We start from the raw sequence: 23,573 nt of genomic DNA on the forward strand, positions 1-23,573 counted from the left end.
TTATAAATAATATTATTATTAAATTTTCTATATTTCTAACTTTCAGTTTATTTAAAATATTATTTTTCTAATAGAAAAATTATCACCTATATTCATTTTTTTAGTTATTTTAACTTAATTTTCTCTTTTAACTTTTTAATTTATTTTCCATTTTTTATTATTTGATATTTTTTATTCATTTTTTCCTTTTAAATATTTACTTGATTAAAACAGTTTATTTGTTTTGGATTGTGATATTTTTATTTGATTTTTATTTAATTTATTTTTCTTTTTCTTTTTTATTGTACTTGTGTTTTTTTTCTTCTATCTTTCTTAATTTAATTCATTTTTTTATTTCTAATATTTAGTTTTATTATTTATTAATTCATTTCTTATTGTTTAATATTATTTCTTCATTTTTTCCTTTTAAGTAACTAATAAATAGTATATTTTTTCTTCAATATTTAAAAAGTGACGCTGAAATTGGTGATCAAGGAGCATCAGACTTAGGTTCTGCTTTATCAAATTGCACTAATCTCTCAAATTTGACACTTCGTCTTGGGTAAAAACCGTTTATTTATTTTGGATTGTGATATTTTTATTTATAAAATTAAATTTAAAACAAAAAAACTCTTTTAATTTGTTTATGAGCTAAATATATTTAATTTATTTTTCTTTTTCTTTTTTATTGTATCAGTGTTTTTTTCTTCTTCTATCTTTCTTAATTTAATTCATTTTTTTTATTTTCAATATTTACTTTTATTGTTTATTAATTCATACTTATTTTTTCTTCATTTTTTCCTTTTAAATATCTACTTAATTATTTATTTTTTCTTCATTATTTAAAAAGTGGGAATTAAATTGGTGCAGCAGGTGCATCAGACTTAGGTTCTGCTTTAGCAAATTGCAGTAATCTCTCAAATTTGATACTTGATCTTTAGTAAAAACAGTTTATTTGTCTTGGATTGTGATGTTTTTCGTTATAAAAATGAATTTAAAACAATCTAACTTTTTTAATTTGTTTATTAGCTTTTTATTTAATTTATTTTTCTTTTTTATTGTACTTGTGTTTTTTTTTTTTTGTATCATAAATATAGAGTACTCTATATTTTATTGCTTAATTCAATGTTTTTCATTTAATTCTTTTTTAACTTGAATTTGTTTATTATTTAATTAATACTTTTTATATATTTATTATACAAAAATTAATTTTATTTAATAAAAGCGAAAATAAGATTGTTACCAAGGGTGCTTCTGGCTTAGGCTATGAATTAGCTAAACTAACAAAACTCACAAATTTAATTCTCAATTTACAGTAATAAACATAAAAATGGAAATTAAGAAATGATTTTAAGCTATTGTTTAGCTTATTTTTCTACTAAAATATAAAATTTTTTTTTCCTTCTTTTTATTTTATTTGTTTTTAATTTTCTTTTATCTTACTTAGGCTATAAAATTTATAAAATTATATACTTACAACTAAAAGGAGAAATAGAATTTTTGATTAAGGAGTTATTGGCTTAGGTTCTCAATTATCAAAATTAACTAATTTGTTTAATTTAAAACTTACATTAGAGTAATAAAATAATCAATTTATATTTTTCTTAAAACATTAAATAGCATCTAAGAAAAACTAAAATCAATAAAACTAAATAAAGTAAATAAAAATGTCCTTAATAATTTTTACAAGCATATTTTAGATGAAATTTTGTTAAAAAATATATATAGCAAATTGTAGAAATAGGTATTCAATTAATATGTTTATCAACTATATTTTCATAAAGGACAATTTAACTTGCTAAAAAATATATTAATTATAATTAATCTGAATAACTAAATAAGCAAGTGTTTACTCTTTAAGTTATTTGATTACTAATTATTTATTATTGATTATTTTCTATCAATAAGATAATATTCTTCTTTGTTTGAAATATTTTAGTTCAAATATTTTTAATTTATCAAACTCTGTTAATTCTTATAAAATTTTATTTTTACTAATCAAAGGAGAAACAATATTAGTGAAAGGAGCATTTATGAATTAAGTAATGACTTAACAAAATTAACTAATCTCTCAATTTTATCGCTAAATTTCGAGTAAATCAATATAAAATTTATTTAATTTTTTTAAAAAAAATAGAATATTATAAAAATTAAATAAATGTTTCTAAAATTTTAAAAGAAAGAAATAATAAAAAATAAAATTATTTACCGTGGTTTCTCATATATTAAGGACTTTTTTCAATAAATTGTGAAAATATTTGAATTAAGGACGGACTAAATTTGATCAAAAGTTTTTATCTGAATATGTCCTTAATATATGAGAAACCACGGTATTTAATCCTGAATAAACTTTTTTTAATTAGCACTTTTTTTGTTACCTTCTAATTTATTATTTATTGCCTTAAATTGAGTTTGAGATTTTATTAATTTATTAATAAAGCGAAAATAATATAACTTGTTAGGGAACAGCATATTTAGTATAAGGATTATCTAAATTAACTAATATCTAAGAATTAAATCTTTCGCTAAGGTAAATAAATAAATCAAACCAATTTATTTGATTTTTATTAATCACTTTATAAAATGCAAAAATTAATATTAATATAAAAAACTAATGATGGTTTCAAAATTAAATCAAAAAGAAATTAAAACTTTATTAATTTTATTGTTAGCTAATGATTAAATTAAAAGTTTTTATTAAGCTTCATTTTATTCTATTGGTAAAATTTTATTGCTAATTCTATTGAAATTTTTTAAATTAAATATTAAATATATTTTTTTAATTAAATATTAAACATATTTTTATTAATAAAATATGACATTAATTTATAATTATAAGGAAAATTAATTTGCGTAATGAGGGAGCATTTGCTATAGGCACTGAATTAGTTAAATTACCAAATCTTTTAGCTTTGAGTATTTACTTAACGTAAAATACTATTTAAATTTAATTAAAATTCTTCAATTTTTAAAATATAGCTTAAATTAAAATTAATTTATTTAATGCTTCTTCTATATTTTTAGTTTATTAACTAATTTAAATTTTAAATTTTCTATTTTTACATCTTCTATATTTTTATTTAAATAATTGGTACCTTAAATAACAAAGCTCCAATTATATTGATGGTGAAGGCGCTACTATTTTAAGCTCTGAGTTAGCTAAGCTAACATACCTCTAATCTTTGATACTTTACTTATCGTAAGAAAATATTACTTATTTATGTAGTTTTTTGAGAAAAAAGAAGCACATAATTCAAAAATTTTTTATTTTATAGATTAATAATTATTAAATAAAATAAATTTTTAATTATTTACTTGATTTACATTTAAAAACTTAATAAATTATGTTGCTTGAATTTGCATATTTTATTTCATTAATATTATAAAAATGTATTTAAATTTAATTTAGATTGTTTCTATTTTAAGAAGAAAAATAAAACATTTTGAATGTTTAATAATAGGTATAACTAAATATAGTAGCAATATAAGAAACAAATAAAAAGAAAAGCTTTAAAGCTTAAGAAATTAGTCTAGTATGTTTTTTACTTTTGAATAAAGTTAGCTAATAGTAAATAATTATGATTTAGTTGTCCAATTATTCAGGAGTTTTACCTAATAATTAAAGAGCAAGGTTTATTTAGTCTCAAGCAACATTACTAATTTATAATTTGACAATAAGCAAATTTATTTTTATATTCAGGATTATATTAATGTCTTAAAAGCTATATGATATAAAGTTAATTAATAATATTTTGTTTTTTATCTTTAAAAGTGATGAAGTAAATCAAATAATTTTTTATTTTTTAGAACTTAAAATTAAATTAATAATTTTATTTAAAGAAGTAATTTTTTTTAATTATTATTTTCTTAATTAAATTAAATTTAAGGTAAACTAAAATTCTTTAAACTTAATTTTATGTATTCAATTATGATGATTACAATTATTATTTATTTCCTTTTTAATTATGTTTGTTTGCTTTTTCTTAACTTTACTCACCTTTAAAATTTTAACAAAACTTTTTTTGAGGTTTTTTTTTGTAATTATTACTACTTTATTTAAAGTTCTAATGAAATCAGTCTTTCACAAGAATATGAATGAATTAATGAAAAACTGATATTAATTAATTAATTTATTTATTTTGAATAATAGAGGTTATAAAAAAGAGCAAAATCTCAATTGAAATAGAAAATTGAATATAAAGTATTAATTATCAGTAGTATATTTTTAAAGAGCTACATACTACTTGGAGAAGCTTCTATTGATTAAAATAGCTATAAATTTTGTGCTGAGATTTTTTATATTAACTTATTGTCTTAAAAATACATTTTTTACTTTTTTCATTTGAAACTATCTATATATAAAAAGAATTCGAATTGATTCTTACATATTTACAAATAATTTGAGAAAACTATAATTTCTCATGATGAATTGCAACTAATAGTGAGAAATGGAGAATTTTTAAGCATTTTATTGAAATATTCAAAAGTTATAGGTCAATTTTGGCGAAGTTAGAGTGTTTTAAATATTTATAATAATTTAAACAAAAAATTTTAAACACTCTCAAATAAATTTTTTGATGTAAAGTAAAATAAATGAAATTAAAAAAAATTTTAAAGTGGTTAAATTTATTGAAATAATTTTACCATCTGTGAATATCAAACAGCCTATCTGGTTACTTTTAAAAGATTTATTTTCCTAAATTATAAATTAAAAATTATTTTTATCCAATAAATTCATGCTTTAAATTTACATCTAAATAAAATATTCAATAAAAATACAAATTATTTTATTTAAAAATCATAATGATTTTTTTTGTTTTCCTCTGTTAATGTAAAAACATAACTTGTAAACTACTAAAATTTTATTATTTAATAAATATATTTATTTTAATTAATTAAAAGATTAAAATAGATCTTTAAAATTGTTAAATTGTTTGTTTTTATATTTAAATAAGGATTTTAGACTATAGATATTTTTAAACTATATCATAATTAAATACAAAACCAGCTAAATTAACTCAAAAAATGGAAAAATCTCCATTTGAGAAGGAATTTTAAAAGAGGATATATAACTTACCTGTAGGTTAAAAACCTGCAGACTCAACATTTACTATGAGAAATCCTTAATCTTTAAGTTAGCTTTTATATAAACCACATCCAAATATTAATAATCTCTAAGATGTTATTACCTTCAGACTGAAGTAAAATGGTTTATCAGAATTTGTAGGAAAGAAAAATCATAAAACAGGGATTTATGAGTATGAAAGCTTCAATAAAATATTTAATTAAGCAGTTTGCTTGGGATCTATTATTGAAAATATGAGCTTTTTAAAGATAACAGATGAACAAAAGAAATTTAGATTTTATAGCAATTTAAATTAAAATTTTAATGGAGTCATTAAATTGATAGGTTTGTACTGCAAAAATAGACTTGAATGGACAATATGTGATATGGCTAACGCCTTGTATGGATATACTATGGTTCCTATTTAAGAATCTCTTGGCTTTGATTCTGTTAGCTATATTTTAGCTCATTCAGGCTTAACCACTTGTATTTGTTCTACTTAATCTGTAGAGATTTTAATTTAAAAAGATTAATTCCAAAATTTAAAAAACATAATTTTGCTTGACGATGACCATGATTTAAAGATTAAAGAGGTCTTAGAAGATAGAGGTATTAAAATATATCAATTTTAGCATTTGATAGAGTAAGGAAAAATAAATAAAGTTCCTCTTCCTAAGAACTTACCGACTGATACTATTTTTAGCTTATGCTATACATCAGGGACAACTGGAAATCCTAAAGCTGCTATGATCACTCATAGAAATATGATTGCCACTATTAAAAATTAGTAGCATTTTATATTTTAATAAAATGAAAGTGATACTCATATAAGCTATTTACCTTTGTAGCATATATATGAGAGGTTTAGATCAATTACTTGTTGGTACACTGGCACTAAAATAGCCTATTCAAGTGGAAATATACTTAAATTAAAAGAAGATATAGCTGATATTTAACCTACTTTTTTAGTATTTGTTCCAAGATTAATGAATAAATACTTTAGTGAAATCAATTAAATTATTAAAGATCTTCCAAAAGAAGAGTAAAGCTAAATTTGTAGAGCAATTGAAGAAAAATTAAGTAATTTAAAAGATGAATAGAAGTACACTTTTAAACATTCATTGTATGATGAACCTTTTTTCAGTAAATTTAGAGATATCTTTGGAGGAAAAATAAAAAATATCAGCAGTGGATCAGCCCCTATTTCTTAAGAAGTTATAGACTTTTTAAAAGTTGTATTATGTTGTAATGTCTCTTAGGGTTATGGGCTAACAGAGAGCTGTGGAATGGCTACTAGCTAAATCTCAGGAGTTTAAATTGAGAATTAAGTTGGAGGAGTAACTGTAAGTAATGAACTTAAATTAGTAGATGTACCTGAAATGGGTTACTTTACAACAGATAAAAATTAAAGAGGGATAGCCACTCCAAGAGGAGAAATATGTCTTAGAGGGCATAATATATTTGCAGGATATTTTAAAGATGACTAAAAAACAGAAGAAACCTTTGACTAAGAAAATTGGCTACATACAGGCGATATTGGAGTTATCTTACCTAATGGAGCTTTAAGAATTATTGATAGAAAGAAAAACCTTTTTAAACTTCAACAAGGAGAATATATATCTCCAGAAAAAGTTGAAAATATTTATATCAGGGTTAGAGGAGTTTAAGAAGTATTTATTTATGGTGATCCTTTCTAAAGATATTGTGTTGCGATAATAGTTCCAAATCCAGAAGAATTAATAAAAATAGCAAATTAATTAAACATAAAAGAAACTAACCTACAAAATTTATGCTAAAATCAACTTGTTAATAGTTTCTATTTGGAAAATTTGCAGCAATTTGGGAGGAAAGAAGGTTTAATATCTTATGAGTAAGCAAAGAAAATTTATCTTGAGCCTGTCTCTTTTGCATAGCATGGATGTTTAACACAAAGTATGAAACTTTAGCGCCATATAGCAAAGAAAGTATTTTAAAAAGTGCTAGATAATCTCTACAGCTCTGATATTCTACCTGATAAAACACCTCGTTTGTGAAAAAACATTTCAATTAAAAAATTAATAAAAAATTTTTAACATCAAACTTTTTACTTTCTTCTTTAAAAAAATATTTTAAGTATAAGTTTATATAATAAAATTTAGAATAAAGAGAACTCTTAAATAAAGAAAAAGAAAAGAAAGCTAAAAAATAGGTTGAAAAGACATTTAAGAAAGAAGATCTCTTAGAAATATCTTTTTAATACTAAAAAAAAAATTGATTCGATTAAGATAAATTTATAACAATAAATTTATAAGATAGAAAATAAAATTATTTTAGATAATATAATGAAATTAATAATTAATATACTAATTAAATAAATCAGATAAATGAATTATCAATAAATTTAGAAAATTATAAATATATTTAATCATTTAAAAATGTAATCCACTTTATTTTATATACCTTAATACTCATTCATACACTCCCAAATTTTATTTTCACCTTTTTCGAGGGTATTATAAATAAAAATAATTTATAAAATTTTGTATTATCTTGACTGTGTTCATATTTAGAGTTTACAGTATATGTAAATCAAATATTATTTTAGGATAAAATAATAATTAAAAATTTCTGATGGTATCTTATCACTTTTTTTGTGTTTTTTAATTGCTCTTACTTTTTTATAATTTTTGATAAGATTTTTTATTACAAATTTAATACTTTTATTAAAATTTAATTATAAAAGTTTTTAGCTTTTTCCTTATAAGTGTTTTGGAATTGAGTTGGGTTTGTTTGTTATTTTGATTAAAAAAATTAAAATCTTAAATAAAAAAGAAAAAGAAATTAAAAGAATGGAAACTAAGAAGATTTCTCACTATGAAAATCAAGAAGAAGTACTTAAGATATTTATTCAAAATTATTTTAAATTGATTTTAATTTATAAACAGTTTTTAAAGTCTAATCTAGGAAGATACTCTTTCTCCAAATTAATTTATTATGATAATTAAATAGCCAGCAGAATTTAGGAGAGACTCAAGCTTTAGATTTCAAAGTAGCTTTAAGTAATTATGTTAACATTTAGTCATTAGAACTTGATCTTTAGTAAAATTAAAATGAATATATAATCTTTCATAAAATAATAAAAATTTAACTTATAAACACACTTTCAAATCTATTCAAATGTTGATTTTCTTAAAATTTATATTAAAATTTTAATTAATAAATTAGTTAAAACAATATCAGTGATAGCTGGTTATCTGATTTAATTCCACATTTTAAGCTATTCAAAGAAATGTAGAGTCTAAAAATTTGGTTGAAGTACTATTAATATTTTTTATTAAAAATGAAAAATTAATTAAAAAAATGATTTTATTAAATTAATTGCGAATGATTATCTATTTATTTAACTAAAATAAATAAATAGCGAAAATTAAATTGGAGAGAAAAGTGTGAATGATTTAGGTTATTCTTTGAGTTTTTGCTCTAATTTAAAAACTCTTACATTGAATTTAGGGTAAATATCAAAACTATAATTTTCTCACTTAATAAAAATAATATGAAATATTTTTTTTAATAAAGATATAATAAAGTAGGTTTTTTAGGTTTATCTGGGCTGATCTAAAATTTATCAAAGTGCTAAAATTTAGAATATTTGTGTTTGAATCTTTTGTAAATTAAATTTTATGAATAATTGTTGAATTATTCTTAAACTTTAATAAAATAGAAGTGCTGATCTAATATATCAATTTGAAGACAACATCTTATTTGCATTTTCTGACTTTAGAAAATTAGAAAAATTAGAATTAATGATATGGTAATGTTAATTAATTTATAATAGCTTTAATGATAAAATTACTACAATATTAAAAGCTATAGCAATTTAAATCAATAAGATATGTCTTATATTGGATAAAGTTTAAGAAATTGCTAAAACTTAAAAACGTTGATCCTTTATTTAGAGTAAAATTTCTTTAAAATTGTTTAATTTTATTAGCATTATTTTAACATTTGCTTCAGGTTGCACATTGCGCTAAATATCCAATTTTTATTTTTGAGCACATAAATTATTTTAATTTTCTGCAAACAAATTTATTTTTTAACATCCAAATAATATTTTAAAAGCAGCTAAAAAAAAAAAAAAAAAATAAATAAACACCAAATAAAGGCCATTTTTTTTCTAAAAATTTTGGGGGCAGTGGCCTTAATTAATGAGGAATTACTGTAAATTAAAACCAATAAAAGTTCTTTATAAATATTTTTAAAACTTAAATCTCTCAAATATGCTCATGCGCACTGCACTTTGAACACTCATACCTAATGAACATCTATTTTTTCAAAAATAATTTATATGTATATATATTTTTTTAAATAAAAAGATAGAATGAAATTGGGAATTAAGAAATATGTGATCTATGCTCTGGCATATAAACTTGCTAAAATCTTTGTTCAATTACCTTTTGTCTAAAGTATAAAACAACATTTTTAGATATAATTTTACCAATCTAATATAAATTTAAAATCAATAAAAACAAGCTTAATTAAAATTTTAACTTTTTTATGTGATAGTAGTATATTGAAAAATAACATTTTAAATAGAAAGAAGAAAAATGGAATATAATAAATTTTCAATATTAAAATACGGGAATAAATAAATAAATAAATAAATAACAGAAATTTGTTTATATTTAAAAGCTTAAGAATAAAAATAAAAAAGTTTAATTTAAGTAATAATAGCTTTGATGAAAATGGAATTTCTTACTTAAGTGAAATGTTTGCCAATTTGAAGAATCTAAATATGATAGATCTACAGTTAAAGTAAATATTTGAAATATACAAATCAAATTTTGAATGAAGAATATTAATTAAAAATATGAAATTATTTTTTAATTTTATTTATTTTTATATAGTAATAATGTCATCAGTTCAAAAGCAGCATCTATTCTTGGTTCAGGTTTAAGTTAATGCTAAAATCTCACTAAGTTATTGCTTGAATTAAAGTATATCTTAATAATATTTTAATCAATTTACAATATTATTAAAACTATTTAATCAAATATTTTTTTATTTAAGCTAAAGTCAAACAAATAACGAAGGTTTAAAAGGTTTATTTTCTGGTTTATCAAATATTTCTAACCTCTAAAATATGAAACTATCTTTAAAGTATTCTTTTTTTAATTACTTTTTATTTTTTTGTTTTTAAATTTAATTATGTATTTAAAAAAGATGTAGTGAAATAAATAGTGATATAGCATCAAACTTAGGCTAATTATTTCCAAAATTTAAAAGATTGAATGTTTTAGAATTAGACTTGTAATATGAATTTATTTATTTACTACTTTTTATAAAAAATAAATTCTGAGGAAGAAAATCATTTCAACTATTTAAATCAATAAAAATTAACATTTCATTCTAATAAAAAATGTTAAAAGGTAAAGTAATATTGGAGAAAATGGTGTTATGGGAATAGTCACAGCATTAATTTACGTTTAAAACCTCAATGTTTTAACGTTAAATTTAGAGTAAAAGATCATTCTATTAGTTATTATAATTTAATTTCAAGATATACATTTTTATCTTTAAAAAATTATTTTTTCATTTACTAGTTGAATTGGTTTTCATTTTTTTTAACTGTCATTTATAAATAGTAACAACAGTATAAATAAGGAAGGAGTTTCTACTTTATGCTCTGCTATCTCTAATTGTCATTAATTGAAAGATCTTTAAATAAGCTTACAGTAATCTGAATATTTTATATTCTTAAAAAAATATATTTTTTTCTTCTAAAACTAAAAGGAATAATTATATAGGTGGAGAAGGAGTAGCATAGTTATTATCTAGCCTATAAAGGTGCTAAAAATTAGAGTCAATAGCTATTGATGTTTGGTAATTTTTCTAAATATAAATTAATTTTACATATTTATTTGATATAAATTTATTATTTGTTTAATAGCTTTTAAATTTATTATATAAAGGCAAAATGAAATCGGTAATGATGTTAATTCTATAAGCTCCTAATTATCTAAGCTTTAAAAGCTAAAATTTCTGTCTTTTAATTTAGAGTAATTTTTATTTCAAATAAATTAAATTTATTTATTTTTTATTTAAATATTTTTATATAAATCTTCAAAACTTAAATTTTATTTATTAAATTTCTTATTATTTTATAATCTGTAATAGATGTAATTAAATAGATGAAATTTACCAATAATAATTGAAGAGACAAGCTTTAAAATTGAAAAAACTGATTAATTTAGTATTTTTTGCTAGCTGAAATGAAAATTGATACTTTTATTAATTAAATTCAATATTGTGATTTTATTTAAACTATTTGTTGAAGTCTCTTCTCCTTATTAAATTTTTATTTTTAACTAATTTTAGATGTATTTAAATATAAACTTAATCAAATCAAAATCTAGTATAAAATTTTTATCTCAAATAAACAAAAAAAGAAACCAAAAACTAACACCGAAAATTAATATGTCAAAAATACAATTTCTTTCGACTGAATAACTAAAAGAAATTTTATGGATATTTTAGTTACTAAATTTTATTTAGTCGAACAATTAGGCAATAGAAAAAATTAAATGGGATAACAAAATTTTTATAATTAAAAAATGAATATGAACTATTTTTCTCTTAATCGACTAATAAACAAAAGAATTTTTTATTTAAATTATTAATTACTAATAATTAAGACAAACCAATATTGGTAAAATCAAATAAAATAAAAAATTTTTAAATAACATTTTTTTTAAATATAAAAAACTCTTTAAAAAATAATTATTATAAAATTTAATTATAATAATCTTAAATTAATTCTATATATTATTAAATTTAAATAATTTTAATATTTTGAAATTAAATAAAAATATAAAAATTAAGATTTATAAAAAAAAAATATTTATAATAAATTTAAAAATTACTTGAAATATCACAAATCATGATATCATGATTCATGATATTTCAAATGCAGGAACGGCAATACCTAGATTAAAATAAAAAGTCTATTTCTTAATGTAAAACAACATAAAAAATATATTTATTTATTTTAATTATGTAAATAAATACATTGAGTATTTTATCAAAATAAAGGTGATAAGCAAATTCCAATACAAGTCATAGTTCCAACTATAATCGAACCCCCTGCTAATGCAGCCATACATGCACAAACAGCTTGTGGAATAACAGTAGCAAAGCAAGCAGAAACTGCAGTAGCTGACAAGCCATAATATGATGCCAAACTAGCCATACAACTAACGCAAGATCCTGGTCCTGAATTTACCCTTCCAGCTAGCAATAAAAGTATTAAAAGAACTAATGGGACTTAAACTTATGATTTAGTCATAACTTTTAAGCAAATTTTATCCTATCTATTTATTTATTTTGAAATCGCCTTAATTGATTAAGGTATTATAAAAAATTTAATTATTAAATTATTTATTATTTGAAATACAATAATTATTCTACCTTGTTAAAAAGGTAAAAAGATAAAATACTTCTATTTTAATTTATTTAACATTAATTAGATATTAGAAAATAGTTATGATTAAACTTAAATTAAAATTAGTCAAATAAAATAATAAAAAAATATATTTTTAAAAATAAAACACTTTTATTTTATTTAATTTATTTACATTCTTTTTAACATTAATTAGATTAGGATATAGATATGACTTACTTAAAATTGGTCAAGTAAAATAATAAATTATTTAAATTAAAACTCTTTTATTTTAATTAATTTATTTGAATAGCTATTAGAATATAGATGAATTTATTTTATTCTTTTTAACATTAATTAGATTAGGATATAGATATGACTTACTTAAAATTGGTCAAGTAAAATAATAAATTATTTAAATTAAAACTCTTTTATTTTAATTAATTTATTTGATTTGCTATTAGAATATAGATGAATTTATTTTATTCTTTTTAACATTAATTAAATATATATTAGCACATATATAAGGCGAGGACTAAAAAAGTTTATTTAATAAAATAATAAAAAAATTGTAACTTTAAAAAATATTTAAATAAAACAATTTTGGCTATTTTTAGTTTATGAGCACCTACCTAGCTAATGTGCGTTTTATAAATTTTAATTTTGTTTCACACAAGGTGTGCTTCACAAAGTATATATTCAGATTTGCACTGTACCCAAGTGCACATTTAATCAATTGATTCAAAAGATAAATATTTTTGAAAATATAATAATCTTTTTGAATGAATTTATTCGCATACTTTTTAACATCAATTCGATATAACTAGGACTAAGGTGAGATAAAATAATAAAAAACATATTTTTAAAAATTAAATTCTTTTATTTGAATTAATTTATTTGCTTTCATATTAACATTAATTAAATATTAGAATATAGATATTACAAGCTAAAAAAATAAGTAATTAAAATAATAAATAAATATATTTTTAAAATTAAAACATTTTTATTTGAATGGATTTATTTGCATTCTTTTTAGTATTACTTAGAAAAAACTACAACTATAAAAATAAATGTGTGAAATAAAATAATAAAAAAAATACATTTTTAAAATGAAAAAACTTTTATATTAATTAATTTATTTGCATTCTTTTTAACATTAATTAGGTATTACAACATAGATATAATTAGATATCAGAATGATATAATTAGGAATAAAAAAATTACTCAAATAAAATAATAAAAAAAATATATTTTTAAAATTAAATACTTTTATTTTAATTAATTTATTTGCTTTTTTTAAACAGATAAAAGAAAATAGACATGAAAAGGACTTAATAAATAAGTCAAAAATATGTAACTAAATAAAATATTTTTTAAATTCTTTATCTTTTACATCTCTATTACTTTTAAGAGGTATTTTTATAATTTAATAGCACTAAATCATATATATTAATGAAAGCTTGAGAAATAAATAAAAATACTTTCTAATCCAATAATTATGATTATATTTTAGATAAATATTATCTTTATTTAAAAAGGTTAGATTATTATATATATAATAGTAAAAAAATCACTTAACTTACCTAAACCTGAGGATTTTGGGTATAGCTAAATGCTTGCTTTGAACATTAATTAATTAATAGAATTTTTTCAAATATTACTAACTGGTCATCTCTAATTCCTACTATATATATTTTTAAGTGTTTGTTTTTAAAAAATATAAACATTAAATAATGAATGTTAAATTAATTTTTATGTGATATCTCTTCATAAAATCAAATTTATAAATTAATATTTGATAATTAATTATTACATATTATTTGTTCATTTTATCCATTTGTAATTAATTAATTAATTAAATTATATAAATTGCTATTAATTATTTTTGAAAAAAATAAATGATATAATAGAGTAAAAGATATAAAAAATTATAAAAAGTAATAATTTATTTTTTTATTTATATCCTTTAAATTTATATAAATTAATAAAAAAAGTTTTTAAGTTCTTCACCTTTATCTCATTAGGAACTCTGTATTCATCTATCGTATATTTTATTTATAAATATTATTTTTATTATTCTTAATATTTTTTATAAATTTAACTTTCAATTTATTTAAATAAATAATTTTTGTTATAGGAATTATCATCATTATTCATTGATTTTTATTTAAAAAAAATTTTTTCGCTATTTTAACATAATTTTCAATTCAATTTTTAATATTATTTGTTATTCATTTTTTATAATTTGATATTTTTTACTATTAAAACTTACACTTAATAAAAGAAGATTATTAGTTTTGGATTCTAATATTTTTAATTATAAAAATTATATTTAAAACATAAAATCGCTTTTAATTAATTTGCTTATTTTCCTTTTTCATTTTATTGTGATTTCTTTTTTTTTCATTCTTTGTTAATTTTATTAATTATTAATTATTAATTGATCTTATTTTTTCATATTTTTTCTTCATTTTTCCTTCTAATTAACTAGAGTGAAATGCCTATTTAATTTACAAAAGGCGAAATGTAATATATCTTAATAACATAATAAATAAAGCTAAATTAGCTTAAAACAGCTCTATTTTTGAGTTTTTAGAAAGCTTTAAATTCACAAAATGTAAAATTTGAAATAATATTTACCATATATTCTTATAACATATCATTTTTTTGAAAAATTTTACGAACTCATAAATCAAGAATAAACATTCATTAATAGATTTTTATATAAAAATATTATCTCCACTTTTTATATTAACATCACATATATATATTTATTTAACTCTTTTTTTTTATTTTTGACTTTTGCTTTTATTATTTATTTCTTATTATTTCATATTTTTTCTTCATTTTTTCCTTCTAATTAAAATGATATATTTTTTCTTCAATATTTATAAAGTTTCAATAAAATTGGTGATGAAGGTGTATCAGACTTAAGTTCTACTTTAGCAAAGTGCATTAATCTCTCAAATTTGGCTCTTAACCTTGGGTAAAAACAGTTTATTTGTTTTGGATTATGATGTTTTTAATTATAAAAACTAATTTAAAACAATAAAGCTCTTTTTTTTTTTCTGTTTATCGTGCTTGCTTTTTTTTGTTCTATCTATGTTAATTTAATTCATCATTTAATTTTTGACTTTTGGTTTTATTATTAATTAATTAATCTTATTTTTTCATATTTTTTCTTCATTTTTTTTCTTCTAATTAACTATTTAATTAATGATATATTTTTTCTTCAATATTTAAAAAGTTCCAATGAAATTGGTGAAATAGGTGTATCAGGCTTAGGTTTTGGTTTAGTAAAGTGCATTAATCTCTCAAATTTGACACTTAAACTTGAGTAAAAACAGTTTATTTGTTTTGGATTGTGAATTTTTAATTATAAAAACTAATTTAAACAATAAAGCTCTTTTTTCTTTTTCTTTTTATTGTATCTTTGTTAATTTAATTCATCATTTTATTTTTGAATTTTGCTTTTATTAATTAATTAATCTTATTTTTTCATATTTTTTCTTCATTTTTTTCTTCTAATTAACTATTTAATTAATGATATCTTTTTTCTTCATATTTAAAAAGTTTCAATAAAATTGGTAAAATAGGTGCATCAGGCTTAGGTTCTGCTTTAGCAAAGTGCATTAATCTCTCAAATTTGACACTTAACCTTGAGTAAAAATAGTTTATTTGTTTTGGATTGTGATGCTTTTAATTATAAAAACTTATTTAAAACAATAAAGGTCTTTTTTCTTTTTCTTTTTATTGTGCTTGCTTTTTTTTGTTCTATCTATGTTAATTTAACTTATCATTTTTTTAACTTTTGCTTTTATTAATTAATTAATTAATTAATTAATCTTATTTTTTCATATTTTTTCTTCATTTTTTCCTTCAAATTAATTATTTAATGATATGTTTTTTCTTCAATATTTAAAAAGTTGGAATTAAATTGGTGATGAAGGTGCATCAGGCTTATGTTCTGCTTTAGCAGAGTGTATTAATCTCTCAAATTTGAAACTTAATCTTAGGTAAAAACAGTTTATTTGTTTTGGATTGTGATGTTTTTAATTATAAAAACTAATTTAAAACAATAAAGCTCTTTTTTCTTTTTCTGTTTATCGTGCTTGCTTTTTTTTGTTCTATCTTTGTTAATTTAACTCATCATTTAATTTTTGACTTTTGATTTTACTATTAATTAATTAAACTTAATTTTTCTTCATTTTTTTCTTCTAATTAACTATTTAATGAATGATATATTTTTTCTTCAATATTTAAAAAGTTTCAATAAAATTGGTGAGGAAGGACCATCAGGCTTAGGTTCTGGTTTAGCAAAGTGCATTAATCTCTCAAATTTGACACTTAATCTTAGGTAAAAACAGTTTATTTGTTTTGGATTGTGATATTTTAAATTATAAAAACTAATTAAAAACAATAAAGTTCTTTATTCTTTTTCTTTTTATTGTGCTTGCTTTTTTTTTTGTTCTTTCTTTGTTTATTTAACTCTTTTTTTTTATTTTTAACTTCTGCTTTTACTATTATTTAATTAATTTTATTTTTTCATATTTTTTCTTCATTTTTTCCTTCTAATTAACTATTTAATGATTCTTCTATATTTAAAAGCCACAATTATATAGGTGATGAAGGGGTATCAGGCTTATGTTCAGCTTTAGCAAAAGGCATTAATCTCTCAAATTTGGCACTTAACCTTGAGTAAAAACAGTTTATTTGTTTTTGATTGTGACATTTTTAATTATAAAAACTAATTTAAAACAATAAAACTCTTTTTTCTTTTTCTGTTTATCATGCTTGCTTTTTTTTGTTCTATCTTTGTTAATTTAACTCATCATTTTATTTTTGAATTTTGCTTTTATTAATTAATCTTATTTTTTCATATTTTTTCTTCATTTTTTCGTTCTAATTAACTATTTAATGATATATTTTTTCTTCAATATTTAAAAAGTTTCAATAAAATTGGTGATGAAGGAGCATCAGGCTTAGGTTCTGGTTTAGCAAAGTGCATTAATCTCTCAAATTTGACACTTAACCTTGAGTAAAAACAGTTTATTTGTTTTGGATTGTGATGTTTTTAATTATAAAAACTTATTTAAAACAATTAAGGTCCTTTTTTTTTTAATTGTGCTTGCTTTTTTTTTGTTCTATCAATGTTATTAATTTAACTCATCATTTAATTTTTGAATTTTGCTTTTATTAATTAATTAATCTTATTTTTTCATATTTTTTTTTCATTTTTTCCTTCTTTTTAACTATTTAATGAATGTTATATTTTTTTTTATCAATATTCAAAAAGTGTGAATTAAATTAGTGATAAAGGGGTATTAGGCTTAGGTTCTGCTTTAGCAAAGTGCATTAATCTCTCAAATTTGAAACTTAATCTTAGGTAAAAACAGTTTATTTGTTTTGGATTGTGATATTTTAAACAAAAATAGTGGATATAAAACAAAAAAGCTCTTTGAATTTATTTGTAGCTTTTATTTGATTTATTTTTTAATCTTTTTATTCCACTAATGTTTTATTATTTATTAATATAAGAAATAATTTTTAATTTAAAAGCGTATTCTATTTGATATTTATTTAAAATTTACACAAATTTATTATAAAATTTTTAGCAAAATGAAAAAATCACAAAAATTCAAAGTAATAAGCAAGTGTCTTAAATCAAAAAGATTAGTTGTCTTTAAGATATATTGATAAACAAATAGTGAAAAAAAGCTGAATAAATATTAAATGTTTGTATAATTAAATATGATTCATTTTATTATATAATATTTGGAAAAAGTTTTTTTAACCTAAAATAAAAATAGATATATAGATTTTATTATTGTTATTATATTACAAATATCATTCATATTTTTGTAAGTCAATAATTTCTAAAAATATTTTTATTACTTTTATAAAAAACTAATGCACATCTTTCATAATAACCACATTAAATTTAAACTGTTGCTTACTTTTCCATTATGTAAAAAACTCAATTATTTAATTTCTTTTTTTAAAACTTTTGATATTATTTTGCTAAATGCAATTTTTTGACGAAGAAAAAGCATTACACCATAGAATAAGCTAAATAAGTAATTAATTGATTATTTATTAACTTATAATTTGAAATATCAGTTAAATATGAAAATTAAAAGCTTGATTTGAAAATAAATAATCATTTTAAATTGCTCTATTTCTAACCATTTAAAATAAGAAATGATATAAAATATTAATAAAAAAAATAACTATTTTGAGAAAAACTCAGTAAATGCATTGTAATTTTATCATCTTCATTAAATTGTTCATTGAATAATAGTTTTATTTGCATTTAAAATAAATTTTATTTTAAATAAAATTTTAAAAATAATTATAAAAGAACAAATTATAATATTCAATGTACATTTTTTATATTAACTAAAGATATAAATAAGTAAGAAAGAAATTTGAGATTTTGATAATTTTTTTATAATAAAAAAGATACAGAAATACATTTCATTAAAAAATTAAGATTAAATAATTAATTCAATTATAAACTATCTTTTTTATATTTATTTACTAGTTTAAAGATCTAAAAAATAAAAGATTAAAAAATACTTTTTTTTGAAAATAAGAACTATAAAATAAAACATTTATTTGTTTTTAAACAACAAAATTAAATAATTGTATCAATTATGCTTGTTAATCAATATATGTTTTATCAAAAAATCAATTGATAAATAGATACATTTTATTTAAGGAATACATAAAATAATTTATTTATAAAATATTCATATATTTCAATCAAATTACTCATTTTTATTTACATAATAAAATTTAAAGTTTTGATGTAAGATTATCAATTAGTTTTATAACCAAAAAAAAAGCGCTCGATGTAGGGATCGAACCTACGACCTTGCGGTTAACAGCCGCATGCTCTAACCAGCTGAGCTAATCGAGCTTAATAACTCTTTTAATTAAATATGAAAGTTCAGTCATTCTCACTTTTTCAAAATAAATTTAAAACTCAAAAAATAATTTTATTTTTTCATGTTTTTTGAAAAAGGAATTTTTAATTTTTAAAGACTCAAATTTAATTAAATATACAGTAAAATTAGTGAAAAATTATTAATATCTGAAAATCACTAATTTATTTGTGGTCTCTCTTTTATCAAAAATTCTTCTATAGCTAGTTTTAAATTTAAAAATATTTTCAAATAGTAAACTTGATAATTTTTTCTATCAAATAAAATATACCTAAAATGAATGAGATAAATAAATATATTTTACCGCACAAATCAATGATATATTTGAAATAAAAATTAGTGCATAAACTTCAAATGATAAATACTATGAAGAAAATACCAAAAAATAGTTATCTGTACGATAAAATGAATTTAAAATTTTGCTCCAAGATCCAACTAATAAAATAAAAATCTAATGAAAAAGAGTTGAATAACTAACTTTAATGGAAATTTTAAATATAAAATTGAATCTTTAGAAGAAGAGATTTTAAACTAAAAATGAGATGAGAGCAATAACTGTTGCTCTGAAAAAAGGAATTATATATTATTTTGTTATAAAAAATAAAAAATTTATTTTGATCATAAAAACTCGACAAAACCTAGATTATCTATATCAAAGCTGCTAGTCTTTTATTATATTAATCTTCTTATATAGATATAGTAAGATGCCATTCAAAAATTCTATCGTTTGGATGCCACTTATTATGAAATAGATTTTTTAGTTATTTATTAAAAAATCTAATTTTTATATTTTATAATAGAATTATATTAATTTAATTTATTCTTATTTAAAATATAAATAATTTTTTTATATCAATTTTTACATGGAATTTTTCGAAATAAAGGGGGCGGTATAGGATTCGAACCCCCGATATCACTGCTAAGACCCTCCGACTCGCCCACTCGAGCCGCTTAGCCCTTCTATATTGGTGATGAAGGTGCATCAGGCTTAGGTTCTGGTTTAGCAAATTGCATTAATCTCTCAAATTTGACACTTGACCTTTAGTAAAAACAGTTTATTTGTTTTGGATTGTGATATTTTTAATTATAAAAACTAATTAAAAACAATAAAGCTCTTTTTTCTTTTTCTTTTTCTTTTTATTGTGCTTGCTTTTTTTTGTTCTTTCTTTGTTAATTTATTTAGCTCATCCTTTTATTTTCAAATTTTTTACTTTTATTATTAATTAATTAATCTTATTATTTCATATTTTTCTTCATTTTTTTCTTCTAATTAACTATTTAATGATTGAGATTTTCTTCAATATTTAAAAAGTTCCAATAAAATTGGTGATGAAGGTGCATCAGGCTTAGGTTCTGGTTTAGCAAATTGCAATAATCTCTCAAATTTGACACTTCACCTTAAGTAAAAACAGTTTATTTGTTTTGGATTGTGATATTTTTAATTATAAAAACTAATTAAAAACAATAAAGCTCTTATTTCTTTTTCTTTTTATTGTGCTTGCTTTTTTTTGTTCTTTCTTCGTTAATTTATTTAGTTCATCCTTTTATTTTTAAATTTTTTAATTTTAATCTTAATTAATTAATCTTATTATTTGACATTTTTTCTACATTTTTTCCTTCTAATTAATTATTTAATGATTTATTTTTTATTCAATATTTAAAAAGTAAGAATTAAATTGGTGCAATGGGTGCAAAAGGCTTAGGTACTGGTTTAGCAAATTGCATTAATCTCTCAAATTTGACACTTGACCTTAAGTAAAAACAGTTTATTTGTTTTGGATTGTGATATTTTTAATTATAAAACTAATTAAAAACAATAAAGCTCTTTTTTCTTTTTCTTTTTATTGTGCTTGCTTTTTTTTGTTCTTTCATATTTTTTCTTTATTTTTTACTTCTAATTAACTATTTAATGATTTATTTTTTCTTCAATATTTAAAAAGTTAGAATTAAATTGGTGTAATGGGTGCTTCAGGCTTAGGATTTGGTTTAGCAAATTGCATTAATCTCTCAAATTTGACACTTGTCCTTAAGTAAAAACAGTTTATTTGTTTTGGATTGTGATATTTTGAATTATAAAACTAATTAAAAACAATAAAGCTCTTTTTTCTTTTTCTTTTTATTTTTATTGTGCTTGCTTTTTTTTGTTCTTTCTTTGTTAATTTATTTAGCTCATCCTTTTATTTTCAAATTTTTTACTTTTATTATTAATTAATTAATCTTATAATTTCATATTTTTTCTTCATTTTTCCTTCTAATTAACTATTTAATGATTGAGATTTTCTTCAATATTTAAAAAGTTCCAATAAAATTGGTGATGAAGGTGCATCAGGCTTAGGTTCTGGTTTAGCAAAAAACATTAATCTCTCAAATTTGAGAATTTACCTTAAGTAAAAACAGTTTATTTGTTTTGGATTGTCATATTTTTAATTATAAAAACTAAATAAAAACAATAAAGCACTTTTTTCTTTTTATTTTAATTGGAATTTTATTTTTTTTTTTCTTTCTTCGTTTATTTATTTTGTTCATCTTTTTAATTTCAATTTTTTTACTTTTATTATTTATTAATTAATCTTATTATTTCAAATTTTTTTCTTAATTTTTTCCTTGTAATTAACTATTTAATGATATATTTTTTCTTCAATATTTAAAAAGTTACAATAAAATTGGTGCAATTGGTGCATCAGGCTTAGGTTCTGGTTTAGCAAATTGCATTAATCTCTCAAATTTGACACTTTACCTTAAGTAAAAACAGTTTTTTTGTTTTAAATTGTGATATTTTAAGTTATAAAAACTAATTAAAAACAATAAAGTTTTTTTTTCTTTTTATTTTTATTGTGCTTGCTTTTTTTTTGTTCATTCATATTTTTTCTTCATTTTTTCCTTCTAATTAACTATTTAATGATTTATTTTTTCTTCAATATTTAAAAAGTTAGAATTAAATTGGTGTAATGGGTGCATCAGGCTTAGGTTCTGGTTTAGCAAATTGCAATAATCTCTCAAATTTGACACTTCACATTAAGTAAAAACAGTTTATTTGTTTTGGATTGTGATATTTTTAATTATAAAAACTAAATAAAAACAATAAAGCTCTTTTTTCTTTTTGTTTTTATAGGAATTGCTTTTTTTTGTTCTTTCTTCGTTAATTTATTTAGTTCATCCTTTTATTTTCAAATTTTTTACTTTTATTATTAATAAATTAATCCTATTATTTCATATTTTTTCTTCATTTTTTCCTTCTAATTAACTATTTAATGATATATTTTTTCTTCAATATTTAAAAAGTTAGAATTAAATTGGTGTAATGGGTGCATCAGGTTTAGGCTCTGGTTTAGCAAATTGCATTAATCTCTCAAATTTGACACTTTACCTTAAGTAAAAACAGTTTTTTTGTTTTGGATTGTGATATTTTAAGTTTTAAAAACTAATTAAAAACAATAAAGCTCTTTTTTCTTTTTCTTTTTATCGTGCTTGCTTTTTTTTGTTCTTTCTTTGTTAATTTATTTAGCTCATCCTTTTATTTTCAAATTTTTTACTTTTATTATTAATTAATTAATCTTATTATTTCATATTTTTTCTTCATTTTTTACTTCTAATTAACTATTTAATGATTTGTTTTTTCTTCAATATTTAAAAAGTAAGAATTAAATTGGTGACAAAGGTGCATCAGGCTTAGGTTCTGGTTTAGCAAATTGCAAAAATCTCTTAAATTTGAGACTTGACCTTAAGTAAAAACAGTTTATTTGTTTTGGATTGTGATATTTTTAATTATAAAACTAATTAAAAACAATAAAGCACTTTTTTCTTTTTCTTTTTATTGTGCTTGCTTTTTTTTGTTCTTTCTTCGTTAATTTATTTAGTTCATCCTTTTATTTTTAAATTTTTTAATTTTAATCTTAATTAATTAATCTTATTATTTGACATTTTTTCTACATTTTTTCCTTCTAATTAATTATTTAATGATTTATTTTTTATTCAATATTTAAAAAGTAAGAATTAAATTGGTGCAATGGGTGCAAAAGGCTTAGGTACTGGTTTAGCAAATTGCATTAATCTCTCAAATTTGACACTTGACCTTAAGTAAAAACAGTTTATTTGTTTTGGATTGTGATATTTTTAATTATAAAACTAATTAAAAACAATAAAGCTCTTTTTTCTTTTTCTTTTTATT

At 19.6% G+C, this 23,573-nt stretch overlaps 5 protein-coding genes across 5 annotated transcripts in view; all 5 read left to right on the forward strand. All coding sequences in view use genetic code 6, as the record gives it.

The window, feature by feature from the left end:
- The window catches only part of TTHERM_001064960 (hypothetical protein), a gene marked incomplete at both ends in the record, with an annotated part of 1,096 nt that extends 146 nt beyond the window's left edge, over window positions 1-950 (forward strand). The window contains 3 exons of the mRNA XM_012795246.1: window positions 1-45; window positions 452-541; window positions 830-950. The exon at window positions 1-45 is cut by the window's left edge and continues 146 nt beyond it. Of these exons, the coding sequence (XP_012650700.1) occupies window positions 1-45; window positions 452-541; window positions 830-950 (256 nt within the window). The remainder of the gene's footprint in view (window positions 46-451; window positions 542-829) is intronic.
- A 4,054-nt stretch (window positions 951-5,004) lies between these two features.
- On the forward strand, window positions 5,005-7,077 carry TTHERM_01066950 (AMP-binding enzyme family protein; the record flags this gene model as incomplete). The annotated part of the gene is made up of 1 exon (XM_971433.2): window positions 5,005-7,077. One exon carries the CDS (start codon window positions 5,005-5,007, stop codon window positions 7,075-7,077), a length of 2,073 nt encoding a protein of 690 aa, XP_976526.2.
- A 795-nt stretch (window positions 7,078-7,872) lies between these two features.
- TTHERM_001066951 (kinase domain protein) lies at window positions 7,873-11,291 on the forward strand (the record flags this gene model as incomplete). The annotated part of the gene is made up of 17 exons (XM_012795247.1): window positions 7,873-7,914; window positions 7,969-8,072; window positions 8,249-8,338; window positions 8,445-8,534; window positions 8,600-8,689; window positions 8,745-8,834; window positions 8,891-8,980; window positions 9,397-9,486; window positions 9,755-9,835; window positions 9,928-10,017; window positions 10,091-10,180; window positions 10,244-10,330; window positions 10,450-10,539; window positions 10,666-10,755; window positions 10,814-10,903; window positions 10,993-11,079; window positions 11,198-11,291. 17 exons carry the CDS (start codon window positions 7,873-7,875, stop codon window positions 11,289-11,291), a joined length of 1,485 nt encoding a protein of 494 aa, XP_012650701.1.
- A 696-nt stretch (window positions 11,292-11,987) lies between these two features.
- Window positions 11,988-12,566, forward strand: TTHERM_001066952 (transmembrane protein, putative; the record flags this gene model as incomplete). The annotated part of the gene is made up of 3 exons (XM_012795248.1): window positions 11,988-12,036; window positions 12,113-12,427; window positions 12,547-12,566. 3 exons carry the CDS (start codon window positions 11,988-11,990, stop codon window positions 12,564-12,566), a joined length of 384 nt encoding a protein of 127 aa, XP_012650702.1.
- A 2,389-nt stretch (window positions 12,567-14,955) lies between these two features.
- TTHERM_001066953 (kinase domain protein) lies at window positions 14,956-23,513 on the forward strand (the record flags this gene model as incomplete). The annotated part of the gene is made up of 20 exons (XM_012795249.1): window positions 14,956-14,984; window positions 15,355-15,444; window positions 15,706-15,795; window positions 16,032-16,121; window positions 16,385-16,474; window positions 16,726-16,815; window positions 17,067-17,156; window positions 17,407-17,496; window positions 17,755-17,844; window positions 18,820-18,839; window positions 20,290-20,449; window positions 20,718-20,807; window positions 21,071-21,160; window positions 21,346-21,435; window positions 21,703-21,792; window positions 22,058-22,147; window positions 22,335-22,424; window positions 22,688-22,777; window positions 23,041-23,130; window positions 23,393-23,513. 20 exons carry the CDS (start codon window positions 14,956-14,958, stop codon window positions 23,511-23,513), a joined length of 1,770 nt encoding a protein of 589 aa, XP_012650703.1.
- Window positions 23,514-23,573: the final 60 nt, after the last annotated feature.

The sequence above is a fragment of the Tetrahymena thermophila genome (assembly GCF_000189635.1).
Source record: "Tetrahymena thermophila SB210 genomic scaffold scf_8254828, whole genome shotgun sequence".
NCBI lineage: Eukaryota > Ciliophora > Oligohymenophorea > Hymenostomatida > Tetrahymenidae > Tetrahymena > Tetrahymena thermophila.